This window comes from Protomyctophum parallelum (assembly GCF_964188405.1).
Source record: "Protomyctophum parallelum genome assembly, chromosome: 13".
NCBI classification, from domain to species: Eukaryota; Metazoa; Chordata; class Actinopteri; order Myctophiformes; family Myctophidae; genus Protomyctophum; species Protomyctophum parallelum.
Window position 1 is genome coordinate 27178750 of NC_139708.1, and position 22621 is coordinate 27201370.

Here is a 22621-nt window from a genome sequence, read left to right on the forward strand (position 1 = left end):
TAGGAAAAAATTAAAATAAAAAAACATCCTCATAGTCTGAGTGTGGAAGGTACTTTAATGCCCTGTTTTAAGTCTGTAAAGCATACTTAAAACTATTAGTTACGAATGGTGCAAAAAAGGAAAAAAAAACTTTTGCAATTAAAAATATAAGCAAGGTTACAATGAAAACCTAGAGGTAAGACCTAAACAGTTAGTTTGGATAAATTATATTTTTTGACGGTAAAGAAACTGATCCCCAGTGATGATCCTTACAGAATCAAACACGAGGTAACAGAATCACCCCATGACGTCACCCAGCTGTGTGTGATGATGAGATGGGCGTGCCCCGATCTCGGGGCAAATCTACAAGCCCAGCGCGCGTCGCCGCGGCGGCGCACGCTGGGCTTGTAGATCTGCGTTTGGGGGTTTTTGCCTCTCCGACCTGACAGACCAGGTGGATGGCTGAGGAAACGATCCGTTTGTTGAGTTTCTTCAGCCTCTGATCTGACGCAGCTTAACTTTACCTTTACTTTATACCTTTACCTTACTGCTTTCTGGATATCTGAACTACACACCTCCTGTACAACCTGTATATCTGATCTACACACCGTGAGTTTACACTCTATACATTTATTAACATCCATTAAAAGTCATTCATTAGAGCTGACAGACCACATGGCTGTTTGTTGAGTTTGACTCACCTTTACCTTCACATACCTGTATTATATTACCTCTCCTTAAGTTCTACCTCCCGTGAGTTGTTTTACACTTTATAAACATTTATCATTATTATAGGCCTAATGAATTAATTCAGCTCATTAACATACCAGATGCTGTGATCCTTCATTAGGTTGTTCATTCTGTCTCTGACACACCTGTACCTTTACCAAAGATTACCTGATATAATCTATCATTATTAACATGAATTAATTAATCCACCAGGCACCAGGTGTTTTACAGCCTAGAGGATGATTTAAATGAGTTTTGGTGCATTTGTTTGGTAAATGTCTATTTTCGTGTCTGCTTCGGTTTAAAGTGACTTGTTGAAACGTGTGTGTATTAATAATCTGGTGGCTTTACGACTCACTGGTGTATTGGTTTGATTTGATTTAAATGAGTTTATTTAGATTGTGTTGTGTCTAGGCCTCACTGTCTCTCTGCTGTAGCCTAATAATGTGGTGCATTGTGAGAAGCGTAGCGTCCATTTGGTAACCAAATGGACTAAACTGTGGTTTGACTCAGGTGTGAGTCACTAATTCTAGAGGGTCTTAGCCCTACAAGCAGAACCCAATGCTACTGAAGTTTCTGAAATTTTTTAGACCCAGAGCATTGGGTCCTATTCCACCTCCACCCTGCCACCGGGTACGCACACATATATAAACGTAAACAACTTCGGATAAGTCCTTCTGCGCTCTTTCAGGACTTTTTTTCGTGTGAGGGCTTCTGAATGTGTGAACTTTAAGTACCTATAAATACCGCTGCGAATATCTCCTGTGGCGCGGAAGCCGTTAAGTATTTTTAATCTTTGTTTGACCAATTTGGTCGCTTTGATTCTTCTCTTCCTTCCTTGTTTATTGACACCTCATTGTACCGCCTATCTGGCTAGCTAGTGGCGCTATAGCTATGACAGAGCAGATCAGAGGCAGGGACGTAGCCGGCACAAGCCAACCGCACACCGGGAGGCGGTACAATAAACGGTAAACAAACAAGAAGAAATAAAGCGACCAAATCGGTCAAACAAAGATTAAAAATACTTAACGGCTTCCGCGCCACAGGAGATATTCGCAGCGGAATGTATAGGTACTTAGGTAGGAATTCAGAAGCCCTCAAAGGAAAACAGGCCGTCAAACGGCGCAGATACGATGTTACGGAGCATATTTATGTCCGCGTTCCAAAATTCCCATACGAAAATATAGTTATGAACAGGGACCCTACATAAAACTCATCCAAATTTTATGGAGGGTTCCGAGAGGGGCTAAGAGGGTCTAAGAACTGATATGAAATCCAATTTATCACAGTATTCTGAGGCACCTGGACTTGAGAATCACTGCAAGGATAGGTTGACCAGTCCACATGTCCGTCCTTGTGTGGGACAGTCCCTCATTCCCCAGACTTTTCAGGCATCCCACAAATTGAGACCCTGTCCCACATCGTGACTGACAGGCAATTGAGACGAGCTCCCACATTGTGACTGACAGGCATCAGTGTTCAAATTGAGACCCTGTCTGTCCCACATTGTGACTGACAGGCATCAGTGTTCAAATTGAGACCCTGTCTGTCCCACATTGTGACTGACGGGCATCAGTGTTCAAATTGTGACCCTGTCTGTCCCACATTGTGACTGACGGGCATCAGTGTTCAAATTGAGACCCTGTCTGTCCCACATTGTGACTGACAGGCATCAGTGTTCAAATTGAGACCCTGTCTGTCCCACATTGTGACTGACGGGCATCAGTGTTCAAATTGTGACCCTGTTTGTCCCACATTGTGACTGACGGGCATCAGTGTTCAAATTGAGACCCCAGAGTTACTGTCTAAGTGTCCTTGAGCAAGACACTGAACCCCTAATTGCTCCCGATGTGCTAGTTGGTACCTTGCATGGTTTCCGCTGCCATCGGTGTATGAATGGGTGAATGTAATGCACAATCTCTGTAAAGCGCCTTGGATAAAGGCGCTATATAAATGCACCATTTACCATTTACCATTTTAGACCCCGTCTGTCCCACATTGTGACTGACGGGCATCAGTGTTCAAATTGAGACCCTGTTTGTCCCACATTGTGACTGACGGGCAGCAGTGTTCAAATTGAGACCCTGTCCCACATTGTGACTGACAGGCATCAGTGTTCAAATTGAGACGCTGTCCCACATTGTGACTGACAGGCATCAGTGTTCAAATTGTGTGTGTGACTGTGTGCACGCCCATGGAATGCTGGGTGATGTCATGCTTGTTGTTAGGTGACTGAGGACATAATATGCCCTGATTTTGTGTGTGTGTGTGTGTGTGTGTGTGTGTGTGTGTGTGTGTGTGTGTGTGTGTGTGTGTGTGTGTGTGTGTGTGTGTGTGTGTGTGTGTGTGTGTGTGTGTGTGTGTGTGTGTGTGTCATGCGACGCACACATTAAAATTATACACTTAAGGTGTGTCTAAGTGACTGAGGAAAGTCTGTCTGTTGTAGACCTGTCTGTCTCAGACTGCCTGTATGTCTGCTGTTGAACCTGTCTGTCTGTCTCACTCTCAGACTGCCTGTCTGTCTGCTGTGAAACCTGTCTGTCTCACTCTCAGACTGCCTGTCTGTCTGCTGTGAAACCTGTCTGTCTCACTCTCAGACTGCCTGTCTGTCTGCTGTGAAACCTGTCTGTCTCACTCTCAGACTGCCTGTCTGTCTGCATGTCTTGATTGGCTGAGTTCTGTGGTCACACGGTGGGAGTTCTGCTCTGGTTTGAGTGAATATTTCTGTAATAAATTCAGAATATTCCTCTCTCTCGGTATCATTGAGGATGCGCTAGGACGTGTACAGATGTCGTATGGACGCGTCGATTGGGACCCCTAGGACGTGTGGCGACGTCCTATGGACGGAAACGGTTAAGTGAAGGTGGGGGCCGCATGTGGCCCCCGGGCCGCCAGTTGCCCACCCCTGCCTTAAGTAGTTCCGGTCACATGGAAGGGAACTGTGTTTCTCGTGCTGCTGCTGATGTGAATCTTTAGTTCCTACATTTAGGATTTATTTTCACACACATTTTTATCAGTGAACTTCCAAAACCTTTCCAGAATATTTAACCCTATAATAACAATCATTCAGAATCAATAATGAGTCTCTTATACTAATGTGTGCAACAACGTCTACAGACAGACAGAGTAGCAACAATATAGAATATAGAATCCTATATTTAAGGACAGACAGAGTATCAACAATACAGCATCCATAGAATATAGAATCCTATATTTAAGGACAGACAGAGTATCAACAATACAGCATCCATAGAATATAGAATCCTATATTTCTATTCCACATTTTGTGCCAAATATTTTACTACACCACCCATCTATCCTAGGGCAGTGGTTCCCAAACTGTGGTTCCCAAACTGTGGTTCCCAAACTGTGGTGCGAGCACCCCTTGTGGTGCGTGGGTGCCTTCTAGGGGGTGCGCGACATGAAAGGACTAATGCTGGGGGGGGGGGGGGGGTGCGTCAGCTAGGTCTGGAGGCAACACGGTGTGAGCTTGTAGATCTGATCTATCCTCGGGCATAGGATCACACTGCAGCACATGAGCTTGTAAAACTGTTATTGTTGTCACTTGTCACATACTGGTACACAAGGCTGTCAACTATACATTCAGGGATCATTTCCATCATTTTCTAAAAGGTTTGATTAATTAAGTTCTGTAAAAAAAAAGAAAAGAGTATTCTAAATCCTAATAGTTTTCTTAAAACCTCATGTTTCTATATCAGTGGTGCTCAAGCTGTTTCGTCTCAAGGACCTCCAGAATTATCTGTATTTGGCCGCGGACCCCCATCTGGAAATATGTTGTTCCTGCAGGGACCCCCCCCCCTCCCAGAAGCAAAGATTTTATTTAAAAACTTTAGCTCTGAAAAAAAATAATATTCAAACTAAGACACATATGTATAGTACTTTTTTGTATATTTCAGTTATATCACATAACTGAAATATAAAAGAAAAATACTGAACATTCATTATTTCTATACTAAAAAAATAGCAGAAATAGCAGATCTACAAGCTTACAACGTGCCATGCGTTGTAAGCTTGTAGATCTGCTATTCTGTCCGTGGCTCAAATGGGTCTGAGAGGCTAAATGTCATCAAACGGTGGTCCGTGGATCAGATGGGTCTGAGAGGCTAAATGTCATCAAATGGTGGTCCGTGGCTCAGATGGGTCTGAGAGGCTAAATGTCATCAAATGGTGGTCATTGTGAACGTGTGTGTGTGTGTGTGTGTGTGTGTGTGTGTGTGTGTGTGCACGCACATTCACACATGTGTAACACCTACTAGGAGGATCATTTCTCAACATGGAGGAGTTTAATGTCTTAATGCAGTAAGACCAGTTTGCACAACACTACTGTGTGTGTGTGAGAACCAGTCAGACCTCATGCCAGACTGTGCTAACCTCGACTGCCATCCATTCATATCAACGTGTGTGCTCTCTCTCTCTCTCTCTCTCTCTCTCTCTCTCTCTCTCTCTCTCTCTCTCTCTCTCTCTCTCTCTCTCTCTCTCTCTGTGTGTGTATTGGGTTCACTGACAACTAGGTCAACTATTACATAATGACCTAATCAAAAACAAAATGGTGGAAATGGCAGATCTACAAGCTCAGAGTCAGAACAGCAGTGATTCCACCAGGTGTCGACTCAGTCTGTCGGACCAACGGTTGTCCAGAACCGCCACAACAGACCCCTCCCCAGGCTCTGGACAGCTAGGGCTCCTGCCCAGGCTCCATATATGGAGCTGACCTGCTCTGACGTCACAACACTCCATATTAGGGCATGCCTGGCTCAAAACTCCATATATAGGAATAAAGGGACACAGACAGGTGGGTGGAACGGGTACTCTGACAGGGGTACAATGGGTATTACATATGACGTGTGGGTACAACGGTATAGCTGGGTGGGGATCTACAACTTGCGTCCATCGTTGCATGCATCTCCGACTTGCATCGTTCCAAGTAGGGCAGGCCCATGGCCACCACTCTAGTACATTAGAAAGTTCTACTGTATGTCTACATAGAATGCTTTCTTCCAAATGACATCTTTTAGCGTTTCTATACGCCTGTGAGGTCATGGAGGTCACCGTCTGGGGAAACTTTGATGACTATAGTTCCACAGTCACTCCAAAATAGCAGATCTACAAGCTCAAAACACGTCACAGTGCGACACGTTTTGAGCTTGTAGATCTGCTATTTTTGCTATAGGCCTATTGAATTGGCTATATTTAAATTGAAATCCTGAATATTTTGGGTTATATCTTTTGCTATTTTTGAATTGGAATCCTGAAAAGTTACATTTTTATCGTTGTACTTATGTTAACTTTATGAACTTAAATGCAGAAACATTGGACATAAAAAATGACTAACATTTTAATACTAGTCATTCAGCTACTAATTTAGACTGAGGTAATTAAAGCGGGTCTAATTTAGACTGAAGTAATTAAAGCGGGTCTTTAATTACAGTAATTACGGGTCTTGTTTGCATGTTTAGAATTGTAAACGGCTGAAATCAATGATATATCAGTATTCTGATATTAACCTGAGGGCCGCATTAAGTGAAGGTGGGGGCCCCATGTGACCCCCAAGCCGCCAGTTGATATTAACCTGAGAGCCGCATTAAGTGAAGTGGGGGCCCCATGTGGCCCCCAAGCCGCCAGTTGCCCATGTATGGTCTGGGGAGAAAGTCCTCAGGAAAGGGAGTTGGAATGTCATGAAGGGACAGGGTCATCGTCAATGTTCGGTCTGAGAAAACACTCAAACCTCCTGAGCAGACATCGGCAACTACTGAGCAACATTGACACCAATGACACCAATTAGCCAAACGTTAGATAACGTTTGGCTACTGCACGCACGCACATACTTAAGTAATGGCTGTAGGTCTACCCTACACTGTTTCCCTCTCGCCTCGCTTATCTGGCCGTCATGTCCACGCACGCACGCACATACTTACCTTAACCCTAACCCTACACTGTTTCCCTCTCGCCTCGCTTGTCTGGCTGCCATGTGCACGCATGCACGCACGCACATACTTGCAAGCAACTGTCGCTGTGTGTTTTATTATTAGAAAGTCTTTATTAATTTAATATACAACCAGATTAGTGAACGAACTCCTGAACCTGTGATTCTGTCTGTGAAGCATTAATTAAATAACATTGCTCACGTCATTGGAATGAGTTTGGACGCGCACAGCCTGTGACAAATGTTTTGCAAATAAGCTGCATCTCCTCCTCCTGTTCTGTCTGTCTCTGTCCTCACCATGCACGTTTATGTCTACTGTAAATTAGACTGCCTCCCTGCGCAGCCTAAACCGTATTGTTTACGGTTTACTGGCTCTGCAGTCACATTTATTGGCATTCGAGCGCGTCAGGTTTATCGTTAATTAAAAGGACGAGACGTAACGCGAGAAAGTCATGGCTGTAGATTGCAGTAGCATACCCGTTGGTTGGTATGTGTACGACAGAAAAACAGCTGAGGACAAAGCCTACGACAGCTCCCGACCAGACGTGATTTTTGTCCTGGCACACGTTCAAGTTCAAGGTTTTGCGGAAATGGTAAATGCCGAATTGCAGTAATTCCGGCGTGCACCCATATTTTGGCGTACGCAGAGTTGATAAATGAGGGCCTAACTTCATTGGCTGTGTGTCTCTGTCTCTCCAGATCGCTCTCGTCTCATTGGACCTGGACGTGACCAGACGTCCAATCGACGGCCATGGATCCGCAGGTGGTCCCGGCCCCTCTCAGCAGCGGCCAATCGGTGGTCAGTGGTCTGGAGAAGTCGCCCAACTTCAAACCGAGTCACTCCCGAAACAACAGCACGGGTTCCTCCAGACACTCCAAGCAGGTAGGCGCACGCACGCACGCACGCACGCACGCACGCACGCACGCCTCTCACACTCAAACACTCACTCACTCACTCTCCATCCTTCATCCAATCAGGATAGAGAGGGGCCTTCCGCCAATCATGATCGAGCGGGGGTTAGCCTTGGTGTGCGTGCTGTTGGCCTGTCATGTTTCCCCTCCAAGGTAATGTGTGCCTATGTGCACATCTTGTTACCGACCGGGGGGGGGGGGGGGGGGGGGGTTTCCAAATAACTGAACGCTCCTTTAAAATTTTGAGTTCATTTTGATAAATTAAAGTATTCTATGTTCCCAAGCAATAACTTAACTAAAGTATAACTGCTTGTGGCTGCTCTAGGCTGCAGCCCCATGCGATCTGCGATCTGCCGTTTATAGAACCAACGTTCGTTGCATGAAGGGCAGATCTGCGGGCGCGCAGCACATCGTGTCACAAACTCATTACTCACTCAATGTCGTAGCCTAGTAGGCTGTGGGATAGATTTCACTTGCTTTGGTTTTGTGTACTTTTCCTCCCTCCTCCGCAGTTGGACTGCTGCGCTCATTACCGGTAGTTTTATTGTCGGTGGCCATCAACAGGGGGGCCATGCTTGCTTATTGGCGTTCTCTCCCGAAGTTTACTTTACGTGACAGGCACAGCCAGCCAGAGCAGCGAAGGTAACAGATACGGCACTTGGAAAAAAAAAAAAAAACACAAAAAACCCCGGCTAATAAAAGGATGCCGGAATTTATATACTTAATTCAACGCCATTCCTGGTGATTAATAGGGGCCCGGTAATTAATAGAAAGGAGGAGTTTATTGGAGGATTTACGGTATGTTAACTTTATGAACTGTTAACATAACTATACATTGGACACAATGTAACAGCTGAAATCAATACTATATCAGTATTTTATATTAACATGCAGGCCGCATTAAGTGAAGGTGGGGGCCCCATGTTGCCCGCATGCCGCCAGTTGCCCACTCCTGCGTTACTCATTGACTGCCACATTTAATCCGCTTGTTTTGAATCGTGTTTGACTGTCTGAGACTAGGGGTGTCCAAAAGGAAAGATTGTATTAACCGGTTACCGCCAGGACTTGCCGGCTAATTAACCGTTATCCGTTAAGAAAAAAAAAGCGCTATTTTGCGCATTCAAAATAGACAAATACACCGTTTACACGCGGCCTGCTGTCAATCAGTGCACTAGTGCGCACTGCGTAGGCTACAGTCTTCTATACGCACACATGTATCGCGGACCGGTCGGGAAGGATTAGAGAGAGAGAGAGAGAGAGAGAGAGAGAGAGAGAGAGAGAGAGAGAGAGAGAGAGAGAGAGAGAGAGAGAGACAGACACGTGTTAGAGAGCGTCTCTCTAACGCGCGCGAGCGAGCGAGAGAGAGAACGAGTGAGAGAGAGAGAGAGAGAGAGAGAGAGAGAGAGGGGGGGGGGGGGGGTCCCGTCCCGTTAGCAACAAGCTAACAGCATACCGGTACGTTCGTTCTATGATCCATAAAACGACAGATCCACAACGCGATCTGCCGTTTAAGGAACCAACGTTCGTTGCATGAAGGGCAGATCTGCGGGCGCGCAATGCTGTGTGTGTGTTCGTCTTTTTTTCTTTTTCCCTCCTGCTTCCACAGTCCACTACATGCAGTTGTTCTGGTGTTTTTGTTTTGGGGGATGTAAGTCACGGCACATGCGTGGTTGCACTGACAGTAAAGGTGGAAAGAGGGGCTTGGTGCTTTGGCCGCGGTGCCCGCTCTCGGCGCTTCAAAATAAAAAATATTTTTTATCGGTAAACCATTAGCCGTTAGTGTTGTCGGTAACCATTTTAATAAACGGCTAACGGCTAACGGTTATCGGTTGGACACCCCTATCTGAGACGCATTCATTCACCTGCTTTAGTGTGCTTGTGGTTCCTCAGTCTGGCCACTGGGAGGTGTTGTAAATGTTTAATGTGGTTGTCATTCCTCAGTCTGGCCACTGGGAGGTGCTGTAAATAACGTGCTTGTCATTCCTCAGTCTCGCCACTGGGAGGTGCTGGAGGATCAGCAGGCGGAGGCGGGGCCTGCTCCGGGTTCCTCTCTGGATCTGAGCATCCCTGGAATCTGTGAAGGTTACCTGATGAAGAGACGGAAGTACCCTTTAAAGGGCTGGCACAAGGTATGTACCCTAAACCCTACGGTACCCACCCTAAACCTAACCCTAATGCCCTAAATGATGGCACAAGGTATATACCCTAAACCCTGCCGTACCCACCCTAAACCCTACCGTACCCACCCTAAACTCTACCGTACCCACCCTAAACCCTAACCCTAATGCCCTAAAAATGATTGCACAAGGTATGTACCCTAAACCCTACCGTACCCACCCAAAACCCTAACCCTAATGCCCTAAATGATAGCACAAGTATGTACCCTAAACCCTACCGTACCCACCCTAAACCCTAACCCTAATGCCCTAAATGATGGCACAAGGTATGTACCCTAAACCCTACTGTATTTGTTTAAATAAGACTAAAAACTCAAACCAGTCACATGGAATCTGATCTTTAACAAATGTGACATGAGCCTCATTCAGAGCCGGTTTCAAACCTCGAGTCCAGGAGATCTGTCTCAGTCTGAATGCAGTAACCTGATCCGAATCAGATTCCATGTGACCTGTTTGTGTTTAGACTCATTTAAATAAGCATTGTTATACTTTAGCTATTGAAAAATAGCAGATCTACAAGCTCATACAAGCTTGTAGGTCTGCTATTGAAAAGTCGTAAAAATGTGGTGCAAATCTTTGAATATATATTCTTTCAGATCTCAGATCTCTTTTAAATGCAGTGTGAACGGTCGGGGCAAAAGATCAGATTTGGCTGGTTTGACTGCGGTCTAGTCCACTATGGACATCTACTTCCTGTTTGGTGTCTTAATGCTCTGCTGTGATTGGTCCTTTCTTTCAGAGGTACTTCCTGTTGGAGAAGGGAATCCTGAAGTACTCCAAGACGCAACAGGACGTGAGTCTATAACAAGGAATAAAACGGTGTTAAAATATGTCTGCCATGTGTAGAATGCTGTCCGTCATACAGTCTGGAGCAACGGAAGCTCTGATCACGAGTAAAATATAAATGCTTCTGTCATACAGTCTGGAGCAACGGAAGCTCTGATCACGAGTAAAATATAAATGCTTCTGTCATACAGTCTGGAGCAACGGAAGCTCTGATCACGAGTAAAATATAAATGCTTCTGTCATACAGTCTGGAGCAACGGAAGCTCTGATCATGAGTAAAATATAAATGCTTCTGTCATACAGTCTGGAGCAACGGAAGCTCTGATCACGAGTAAAATATAAATGCTTCTGTCATACAGTCTGGAGCAACGGAAGCTCTGATCACGAGTAAAATATAAATGCTTCCGTCATACAGTCTGGAGCAACGGAAGCTCTGATCACGAGTAAAATATAAATGCTTCCGTCATACATTTTGGAGCAACGGAAGCTCTGATCACGAGTAAAATATAAATGCTTCCGTCATACAGTCTGGAGCAACGGAAGCTCTGATCGCGAGTAAAATATAAATGCTTCCGTCATACAGTCTGGAGCAACGGAAGCTCTGATCACGAGTAAAATATAAATGCTTCAGTCATACAGTTTGGAGCAACGGAAGCTCTGATCACGAGTAAAATATAAATGCTTCTGTCATACAGTCTGGAGCAACGGAAGCTCTGATCATGAGTAAAATATAAATGCTTCTGTTATACAGTCTGTTGATTAGATAATACAATATTTCTCCTCAGCTTCATGGCTGTATAGACATCAGTCTGTCGGTAATAATAGTGATAATCAAAGTCAAAGTGATACGATTTGTCACACACGTTACTGCAGTGAAATGTGTTCTCCGCATTTGACCCATCTCTTTGAGCGGTGAGCTGCAGCTGTGCCGCGCTCGGGAATCATTTGATTAGTAGATTTGATAATAGTGATATAAATAGTGATATAAATAGTGATATTATTAGTGATATTAATAGTGATAATGGTGATATTCATCCAGGTCCAGAGAGGGAAGCTTCACGGCTGTATAGACGTCAGTCTGTCAGTGATATAATGGTGGAAATAGTGATATAATAGTGATGTTTCTCATATAGGTCCAGAGAGGGAAGCTTCACGGCTGTATAGACGTCAGTCTGTCAGTGATATAATAGTGATAATAGTGACAATAATAGTGATATAATACTGATATTTCTCCTATAGGTCCAGAGAGGGAAGCTTCATGGCTGTATAGATGTCAGTCTGTCAGTCATGTCCATCAACAAGAAGTCCAACCGCATCGACCTGGACGCTGGAGACAGTCTTTACCATCTGAAGGTACAAATCACTAACCTGACGCTGCCAGATCCAAGAAGCTTGCTACACAAATTTGTTTCACAGCTTATTGGGATCTGGGATCGCGGAAGCAAATTCGATGACGGGGCTGTTCCTTTTTTTCAAGATACTTGGTAGATGATTGGATGGGACCGTCTGTCTATCACCGTGTGGGCGTGCAAACACAACCAATCATATTGACGTGTCTAGATAGCTTCACATCCGGTTTCGCACATATCCCGCCCTTAGCTCACGCTGATTGGTCCGGTACGGAACGGATTTTTGTCAGCTCAACTCCCTGAGAGATCCCAGATGAAGGCTGTGTTGGGGAACATGGTTACCCAATACCGCCCTCATCTGGCAGCGTCTGGTTAACAAATCACACCTTTATACACCTTTATACACAGTCTGAACCATCTGAAGGTACAAATTACACCTTTATATTACAGTCTGTACCATCTGAAGGTTATACCAGTTATACCCTGGCATTGATACATATCTTCATCATGTCATATGCAGCTACGGACATACGCATCAAACGACCCAAGTAACCACAGTATACTGCTAATCAACAAATTACATATACATATATCCAACTTACATATATATACAATATATACATGTATATATGTAATCTGAAACCTATCTGTATTGCGAGCCAGTTATACCTGGCATTGGTACATATCTTCATGTAATGATTAATTTGTGCTTGATATGGCATTGGTTTCAAGTCGACAGTACTTGCACGCTCTGCTTGCACGCAAGTAGGCACGTGACAGAGTGCAGTTCTAGTTCTAATATGTAATGTTCTGCTGTGTGTATTTAAAGGTATATTCAGTGATTTCACTTAATTCAAATATCACTTATTTTTTTGTTTTGTTGTGATAATCCTCCCTACTATAGAGTGTGCTGGCCATATAAGGAGTTCCTCCCTGTCCCCAGTTAACCCCTGGGGGTCAAAAAACCTTAGGTTTCGTTTTTGACTCTCTATCCTGATTGGACGAAAGGCTGGGTCCCACAGCCAAAAACGAAACCTAAGGTTTTTTGAGTGAAATCACTGAATATACCTTTAATTATATTATAATATGTTCTTTCAGGCTAAAAGCTCAGATGTGTTGTATTTCAGAGTAAGAGCTCAGAGGTCTGGCTGACCAACATAGTGTATGTTGTGTTCTTTCAGAGTAAAAGCTCAGTGTATGTTGTGTTCTTTCAGAGTAAGAGCTCATAGAGTGTATGTTGTGTTCTTTCAGAGTAAGAGCTCATATAGTGTGTATGTTGTGTTCCTTCAGAGTAAGAGCTCAGAGCTGTTCTACATCTGGCTGACCAAGCTGTGTGCTCACCGCGTCTTTAAGAAGAACGAGGCTCTCAGTGTGCACCATGGGGTGCTCCACGCCCTGTCTACTGGACAGACCCCCTCCTTGAGGACCCCTGGCATGGTAAATATGACCTCTGATCCCTGTCCACTGGACAGACACAAATTTGTACAACTTCCTGGTCTCAACTGCGCATGTTTCTTTCCTTCCATGGAGCAACATGGCGTCGCCCGTACGGTCTTCGCGTCTCGTCCTCTTTAGACAGTCCTTGTGGTCAACCAAGGAAGCTCTGAGAAGGAAGGGAAGTGGTCACGTGACTGGGCTGCGCCATGACACTTTCATGGACACTTTCATGGGAGCCAAACTCACACCGGAAGTGCAATGAATACATGGCAGTGAATGGAGCCGGCTGGACCAGCTCATAACAAACATTATTTATGTCATATAATCGGTTCAGGAATATAAAAGAAGACATAATTATCACAGGTTGTTTTCTAATCACTTGCTCTTCGATGTGCACAGTGTATCATTTTATCTGAGGATCTAAACAGCAGCAGGTATCGTTTCTTGGCTCCGAAGTATCGTGAGATTTGGCTGCCAGACAGGAAACGGTGGGAAGTCTTGCGATACTTGGTGTGTTCAGAAAGGTACTTTATGCTCTTTAGATACCTCTATAAAAATTACAGTGTACACATCGAAAAACAACACAGCAGACAATGTGTTGCATCATGTCTTCTGTTATTTTCCAGAAGTAATTACTTTACAAAAGGTCTCAGTCATTCATAATAATTTATGAGCTGGTCCAGCCGGCTCCATTCACTGCCATGTATTCATTGCACTTCCGGTGTGAGTTTGGCTGCCATGAAAGTGTCCATGAAAGTGTCATCTCTCCCTGGTGCAGCCCAGTCACGTGACCACTTCTCTTCCTTCTCAGAGCTTCCTTGTGGTGAACCAGTAAGTCAACATTCAGTATAACTGTCTCTGATTGGTTGTTTTCCCTTGTCATTCAGCATAGTTTCCATGGTGACGGAGAGCCTGTTGTGAACCAAGGACTATCTAAAGAGGACGAGAAGACACGCACACATTTTGTGCATGTACAACTTCCTGGTCTCAACTGCGCATGTTTCTTTCCTTCCATGGAGCAACATGGCGTCCACCGTACGGTCTTCGCTTCTCGTCCTCTTAAGACGGTCCTTGTGGTGAACCAGGAAGTCAACATTCAGTATAACTGTTTCTGATTGGTTGTTTTCCCTGTCATTCAGCCCGGTTTCCATGGAGACGGAGAGGCTGTGTTGAACCAGGGAGTCAACAGTAAAGTGTCGGCTTGGCTGAGACAGTCACATGACACTGACGCTACTACACATGGTAATGTTTCTGATTGGCGGAGACAGTCACATGACACTGACGCTACTACACATGGTAATGTTTCTGATTGGCGGAGACAGTCACATGACACTGACGCTACTACAAATGGTAATGTTTCTGATTGGCGGAGACAGTCACATGACATTGATGCTACTACACATGGTAATTTATTATTGTTGTTATTGCTATTAGCGCGCAAGTACTAGTTTTGCCCGGGACTCGTATGCACCGTCCCAGCCGTCCCGCCCATTTTGATGTGTATGCACCGTCCCAGCAAACACGTAATGACTAATTGTGCCTGATACGGCAGTGGTGCCAGATTACATACATGTATACATAGGAGCATTACCTTTAATCCTCCCGACACTAAAACATATCGTGTCAAGATTTAGAAGACATTTGTAGAATCATTCCCAGGTCAAAATGGGTTAAGTAATAGTGTTGACCTTTGACCTGACCTTTGCCCTCTACAGAGTTGGCTCGCTGCCAGCTGGAGCTGACAGAACTGGTGCAGCTCATCCAGCGACTCCATTGGCTGGACGGAGACCAGCCAATCAACGACACAGACCTGGACCGACGAATCAGCATGCAGGTCAGTCTCTCCGCCCACTCTGTCAGATTGAACCACGTGACTCTCACTGTACTTTATAACAGTGGTTCCCAAAGTGGGGTCCGGGGACCCCCAGGGGGTCCTTGAGGGAGTTCCAGGGGGTCTCCCCAGCTAAATGATAGACCCATATGGGTCTGTAAATTAACAATGATTTGGGGGTCCCAGAGATAGAAATCCCATTAAATAGGGGTCTGTAGACTAATGCATGTCAAACTGGGGGTCCTTGAAATTAAACTGGTTGAGAATCACTGCTAGAGCCGTAAACATCTTCTCCTATTGGGGGTCCCTGGCATATGTTTTTCAAATGGGGGTCCGCAGCGCTAATGGGTGTTAATTTGGGGGTCCTTGACATTAAGCAGTTTGGGAACCAGTGGTGTACAACACCATTAAATTAACCAAACTCGTAACGACATCCGAACTGGCCAATGAGAGCCGTCCGGACCAGCTCATGAATATTGACGATCCGTTAATGATGGCTGTGACCTCATGATGTGTCACATGATCTGTTCAGGGAAACAGAATTAGTCCTAAATATCACACCTGGTTTCTAGTGCAGGAAACGGATCACGCTAATAAAGGTGTGTGTGTGTGTGTGTTTCAGAACATCTCTCTGGAGAAGCCGAAGAAGAAAGGCAACAAGATGTTTGGACACTCCAGGACTCTGTCTAGAGTGGAGGCCATGGGGGGGCAGGTACGACCTTATGACCTCTGAGCACATTTATGGAAGCGTTCGGAAATGCGCACCGGGAATGTGGTGAGTTTGTGTGTGGTGGGCGGTGACGTCACGTTCAGTGTGCCTAATTTACGAACGACCACAGCTGTGACGCATTCACATGAATCACACCGGACAACCCCAGCTTCAGGGTAGGGTCGCTCGGTGCGGGCACTTGGCACACCCGGTGCGCAGCGCACTGGATTTTCGAACGACAACGCACTGAGTGCACTGAATAAACGAACGACAAGAGAGCACACCAGTGCGTTCAGGGCGCATTTCCGAACGCGCCCTAGGTGTCAGAAAACTGAGCACTGAGTGCTGTCCATACAGCCTGGATGGAGAGAGACAAGCTGAAGTTGGAAATACACTGTTTTTAACGAGGGCGGCGCAAATAAGAGCTATTTTAGGCATGTGTGCAACATGACGACTGTTTTAAAGTATTGTACAGTGACAACTAAAGTCTCTGTAGTGTTTATGTGGTACTGTTACTAAAATAAAGGGATTTAAGATCATTAAAGCTGGGCTGTTGCCCTAGTCAATAGTCCAGTGGGTTCTGCCACCCGCTTTGTTGTTGTGACCCTAATGGGTCACCTCACATGACCTCTGACTGACCCTAATGACCTCTGACCCTAACAGTTCACCTCCAGTCACCTCAGTACCACCTCGGGCCACATGGGGGCGTCGGTGCAGTCCATCCCAGGATACGTGTACTCCCAGCTGTCCACTCCACAGGTCACGACCCCGGAGGCCAAGAAGATCCAACAGGACATCTGTGTTGTGTCCCAGAGAGGTACTATTAGTCTTATTACTATCGCTATTATTATTATTATTATTACTATTACAAGGTACTATTAGTATTATTACTATCATCATTATTAGTATTAGTATTATTACTACTATGTTGTGTCCCAGCGAGGTACTAATATGTCTTTTGATTGATTTATTAACAGTTTGCAGAATTACAGTACATTTCAAGTACAACTCAATACAAAGATAACTGTGTGGACAACACCATAAAGCATTGCACTTGTTTACAAGAGGGTCCAACAATTTATCAAAACATTTAGAGACGTACAAATAGATATATAGTCATAAACAGGAATTCATCATAAAGGAGGTAAAAAGGGAAAAGAAACATGTACAGTGAGGGGGGAAAAGGGGGTGGGGGGGGATTCAGATTTTACGTGAGCCAGTTTCGAATTGCAGCCGTCCGTAGGTGCCCTTTGAGAGCGGTTTTGAAGGAGTCAAGGGATTCGTATGTCTTAATGACTGTTGGTAGGACGTTCCACATTTTGATGACATAGGAGCGAAATTAATTTAGCCCCTTGTTTGTGCCAAATCGGGGCTATACATGGTTCGTTGCACTCCCTCTGGTGTTAATAATAATAATAATATATACGATTTATATAGCGCTTTTCTGGGTACCCAAAGTCGCTTTACAGAAAGAAGTTCAGACATATTTATTAGAAAACTATTAAAAAAGGTTTAAAAGGTTAAAAACTAGAAATCTAAATCAAAAGAGGGACAAACAAGAAGGGTGTGTGTGTGTGGGTGGGGGGGGGGTTATGTAGGGAAAGCCAGTTTGAAAAGGTGGGTTTTGAGTGCTTTTGAACATTTCGAGGGTGGGGGCAGCTCAGATGTGAGTTGGGAGTGAGTTCCAGAGAGAAGGGGCAGCCACTGCGAAGGCCCTGTCTCCCCATGTCCGTTTGTTGGATTTGTGGGGTTCCAGTTGGTTGGCAGTGCTTGACCTGAGGGAGCGGGAGGGGACATGGCGGTTGATGAGTTCAGAGAGGTAGAGGGGGGCCTGGTTGTTGAGGGTTTTGTAGGTGATGGTGAGTATTTTGAATTGAATTCTGGACTTGACTGGGAGCCAGTGGAGTTCACGGAGGATGGGTGTGATGTGGTCCCTGGATCTGGTTCTGGTGAGTAGGCGGGTGGCGGAATTTTGAACATACTGTAGTTTTTTGAGGACCTTGGTGGTGACGCCATACAGGAGGCTATTGCAGTAGTCAAGTCTGGATGTGATAAATGCATGAATGAGTGTCTCAGTGGCAGTGTGGGATAGCATGGGACGAAGGCGGGCAATGTTACGGAGGTGGAAAAAGGCGGTTTTGGTGATCTGGTTGACATGGGGCTGGAAGGAGAGGGTGGGTCAAGGATGACACCAAGGTTGCGGACTCGGGTGGAGGGGGTGACAGTGGAGCCACAGTGGAGCCACAGTGTTGTGGGTGTGGACTTCGTTAACATTAAGGAAGTATTTAGACAGGTACATGGGTATCTTGGTGGTGTAGCGAATCTTGTGGACCAGACCCATTGCGAGATGCTGTTCACTGTCATCGACCCTAAGCCATTCCAGCCTGTCAAAGTGGGGAGGGGTGAGGTGGGTTCGGGGCGTGAGGCCAAGTAGGAGCCTGACCAGTTTGTTTTGGGAAGTCTGGAGCCTAGTTTTAAGGGCCTTTAAGGTGCTGTGGTACCAGGAGGTGCATGCATAGTCATAGAAACCTTGTATGGGGGGCTCCTGTACACTTTGCCTGCCATTGACTAAGATTTCAGTCAATTGAAGCCTAATTTTGATACTGACGCTCACTGCCATTGACTGAGATTTCAGTCAATTGAAGCCTAATTTTGATACTGACGCTCACTGCCATTGACTGAGATTTCAGTCAATTGCACTTTTATAGTGCATTCGGTCGAGCGACCCATAATGCTACTCACGTTAGCCTGTTAGCTAGCTGTGTTGTTAGCACAACATTGGATCGTCCATCTTAGATCGCCTATCCATTTCTTTCAACTGCTTTTATACTGCTAACTGACAGGAAATGGCGGCTTTTCAAAATAAGAGCTCAAATTTAAAAAAATCCTGGCAGTATTAGATCCTAATTTTTCAATAAATGCTGGCAGTAATTAGATCCTAATTTCTCAATAAATGGCAGCAGTAAAAGTGTTAAGGTCTTCAAGGTGTTTCTGTTGACCAGTGAGGAGATCCTGTATACGGATCTTGTTCTTTGGTTGACCTTATTGATTACGTTGGTGGACATTTTATCCAGTAGTTGGCTACTTCACTGTATCAAACTGTACGCTGTTTAGTGGAGCGTTTAATGCTCGTTACGTTACATCATTATCAGTTATTAGTGTTTAACACATTTTGGGCGGGAACTCCTTTTGGTGTTTTAAACAGTGTTATAATTTAGCTATTGAAGAATAGCAAATCTACAAGCTAAAAAAAAATCGTTAAAATGTGGCGCAAATCTTTGAATATATATTTCAGAGAACATTTTTAACTAAAATATTTGCTTCTGGGGGGTCCCTGGAACTACATATTTTGAGATGGGGGGGTCCGTGGCCCAATAGAGATAATTCTGGGGTCCTTGACATAAAAGGTTGAGCATCACTAACATAGAAACATAGGTTTTTAGGATAGGATTTAGAAGCCTTTTTTTTTTTATCGACCTCCGTTCAAAATGGGTTAATGCTCGTTACGTTACACCATTATCAGTTTCCTATTGAATAGTGTTCCTTTCGAGATGCTAACCGCGTTAGCATTACTCTTGAGAACACGGGCGTGTGTAACGACAGGCCACTTGCGTGTGTGTGTGTCTGCAATGAGGCGAGCCTCTCTCAGAGAGAGAGAGAGAGTGCTTTGCTTGCTTGGTGGACCACTTGGGGGTCCACGGACCACCTGCCGTGGACCCCGTGAGAGAGAGAGAGATAGACAGAGAGAAATAGACAGGTGGGCTCCGTGGAGGGGTCTGGTCCACATCTGGTCGAGGTCGAGCCCTGTGAGGCCGGGTCCGGGTCACACTTCTGGTGGGCTCCATGAAGAGGCCTGATCCACGGTCACACTCGGCAGTCAGGTGGGGGTTAATATTAGAGGTCCACATAACTGCGACGGGGAGGACGAAAAGAGACTCCGGGGAGAGATTCCCCGGATGTTGGATTAGTGGCAGGCCTTACTGGAGCCTATATAGTGTATATTACAAGTACTGCTGGGAGACAGACCCACACAACAATGTACAACCATGGTATCCAGCTAGACTTGGAGACAGGTCTAGCTATAGGCTTTGTCGTAGAGAAAGGTTTTCAACCTAGTCTTGAATGTGCACTGCAGAGCGTGTCAGCCCCACGAACCGAAGCCGGGAGAAGGTTCCACAGCTGAGGTGCCTGGGACCTAAACGCCCTGCCTCCTATTGTAACTTTTGATATTGTTGGGACAGTAAGCATTTTTGCATACTGTAGACGCACTGGTGTTCTATTTGGTTTGTAGGGATCAATGAGATCTTTGAGATATTGTGGTGCCTGACCATTGAGAGCTTTGTAGGTGAGGAGAAGAATTTTGAACTCTATTCTGTGTTTGACCGGGAGCCAGTGTAGGGAGGCCAGTGAAGGAGTGATATGGTCTCTTCTTCTGTTACCTGTCAGCACACGCGCCGCAGCATTTTGAACTAGCTGTAGGCTTTTCAGAGACTTACCTGGGCAGCCTGATAATAGCGAGTTGCAGTAGTCCAGCCTTGAGGTAACAAATGCGTGGACAAGTTTTTCTGCGTCATTTTTGGACAGGATGTGCCTAACCTTTGCAATATTTCGCAGGTGAAAAAAAGGCAGTCTTTGAGATTTGTTTGATGTGAGATGTGAAAGACATATCTTGATCAAAGGTAACTCCCAGATTCTTTACAGTGGCCTTGGAGGCCAAGGTAATGCCATCTAGGGAAAAGTTCTCATCGGCTAGCTTGTCTCTTAGGGGCTGATTGCCCCTCCCCAAACTGCTATGGTCCAATCACAGCTAAGCATAACATGGGCTAGACAAACCTCCCCACCAATAGTTTTCCTATATGATAAAACATTGAAATGTCACGCACATATTTTCCCAGTGCAAACGGCAGGCCTTGTTGACGGATTTGGAAGAGATTTTAAATATGTACCAGTATTTAATGTGTAAAACCCATGATATTTACATTGGAATGAATGAGCCCGGATGGAAAGTGTCCAAGTGGGAGAGGGCGGGGCTTAGCTAAAGGTGAATCGCTCCCGATGAGCAGGTTGGTGCCTTGCATGGTTTCTGGGTGGGCAGGTGGGCGGACAGACTCAAGCTTTCTGGACAGCTGTTGGTGAGACAGATGTTTCTGTGTTAGGACAGATGTTTGGGTGCTGTGTGGGTGAGACAGATGTTTCTGTGTGGGTGAGACAGATGTTTCTGTGGGTGAGACAGATGTTTGGGTGCTCAGTGTGGGTGAGAAAGATGTTTATGTGTTGGTGAGACAGCTGTTTCTGTGTGGTTGAGACAGATGTTTCTGTGTGGGTGAGACAGATGTTTGGGTGTTCTGTGTGGGTGAGACAGATGTTTTGGTGCTCTGTGTGGGTGAGACAGATGTTTCTGTGGGTGAGACAGATGTTTGGGTGCTCTGTGTCGGTGAGACAGATGTTTGTGTGGGTGAGACAGATGTTTGGGTGCTCTGTGTGGGTGAGACAGATGTTTGGGTGCTCTGTGTGGGTGAGACAGATGTTTGGGTGCTCTGTGTGGGTGAGACAGATGTTTGGGTGCTCTGTGTGGGTGAGACAGATGTTTGGGTGCTCTGTGTGGGTGAGACAGAGGTTTGCACTGCACTGTCCGGAGCCACTGGCGCGCCCCACAAAGTCTGGGTGATAACGCTTGTGACGTCCACCCTAGGGATGCACCGATCCGGCTTTTTGGCATTCGATACCGATTTCGATACATGGGGGTCCAGTATCTGCCGAATGCCGATACAGAGTACCGATCCGATACCCCCCACAAAGAAACGTAATAACCTATTAAGCTGTATGCCTCACTGTGTGGAGTCTGGAATAATTCTTTTGTGTAAGGCAACATCAAGGCTTGACTTAAACATTACTTTCCCAACTTTGTAAAACAAAATGTAACAAACACAGATATAAATGCACTGAATTATTTATTAAATAACTGTGCAACAATTAGACCAGGTTAATGTGTGCGCAGGCTAGCCTGGCTGCATTCCACATGTTATACTGTCAATACTACACTGCTGTGTCACAGAGGAGGTAGAGTTGTTTTCATACTGTAATTACACATAATGATCGGATCGGATAATGGATCGGCCACCGATCCGATACCCAATCTAGAATTTTAGCCTGGATCGGCGCCGATCTCCGATACGAGTATCGGATCGGTGCATCCCTAGTCCACCCACCGTTGGTCGACCCGCCTCTCTCTCTCTCTCTCTCCACTCCCCCCCCCCCCCCCCCCCACCACACCCCCTCTAGGTAATTTAAATATGAATGGATGCTATAATTCTTTCGACACTGTTTCTGTCAGTGGCAGCAGACCTGAAAGTCAGGTTCCACCTGGACCGATAAAGATACAGAGACATACCTCTGTCTCTGTCACAGGGAACACACACACACAAACACACACACCCGTCATACCCGTCATACCGACCTGGCAGGCGCAGGCACAGGGGTTACTGTTGCCAGCTTGTGTGAGAGATATAAGCAACCAGGTCTATGAAAACGAGCCCAAATAAACAACTGCACTTTAGAAACAAGACCAAATAAACAACTACACTTTAGAAACAAGCCCAAATAAACAACTACACTTTAGAAACAAGCCCAAAAAAACCACTATTTTCCAGCAACTTTATAAAAAGTCGCTTATAAAAAGAGGATATGGCAACCCTGGTCAATACAAGAGCAGGTATTTTTGGTACTCATACCTGCAGCCCCACACACACACTCACCCACACACACACA

General features: G+C 45.4%; 1 protein-coding gene across 2 annotated transcripts in view; it reads left to right on the forward strand.

Annotated features, from left to right (window-relative positions):
* The first annotated feature begins 446 nt into the window (after positions 1–446).
* LOC310869605 (oxysterol-binding protein-related protein 7-like) overlaps positions 447–22621 on the forward strand; it is a 43421-nt gene continuing 21246 nt past the window's right edge. For both annotated transcript variants that reach the window (XR_014570175.1, XM_083780419.1), the window contains exons 1-10: positions 447–588; positions 7352–7535; positions 9553–9693; positions 10481–10534; positions 11767–11880; positions 13167–13313; positions 14453–14555; positions 15029–15147; positions 15767–15856; positions 16517–16670. Coding sequence is in view for 1 of the 2 variants with exons in the window: in XM_083780419.1 (XP_083636545.1) it covers positions 7404–7535; positions 9553–9693; positions 10481–10534; positions 11767–11880; positions 13167–13313; positions 14453–14555; positions 15029–15147; positions 15767–15856; positions 16517–16670 (1054 nt within the window). In the remaining variant the exon portion in view is untranslated. The remainder of the gene's footprint in view (positions 589–7351; positions 7536–9552; positions 9694–10480; positions 10535–11766; positions 11881–13166; positions 13314–14452; positions 14556–15028; positions 15148–15766; positions 15857–16516; positions 16671–22621) is intronic.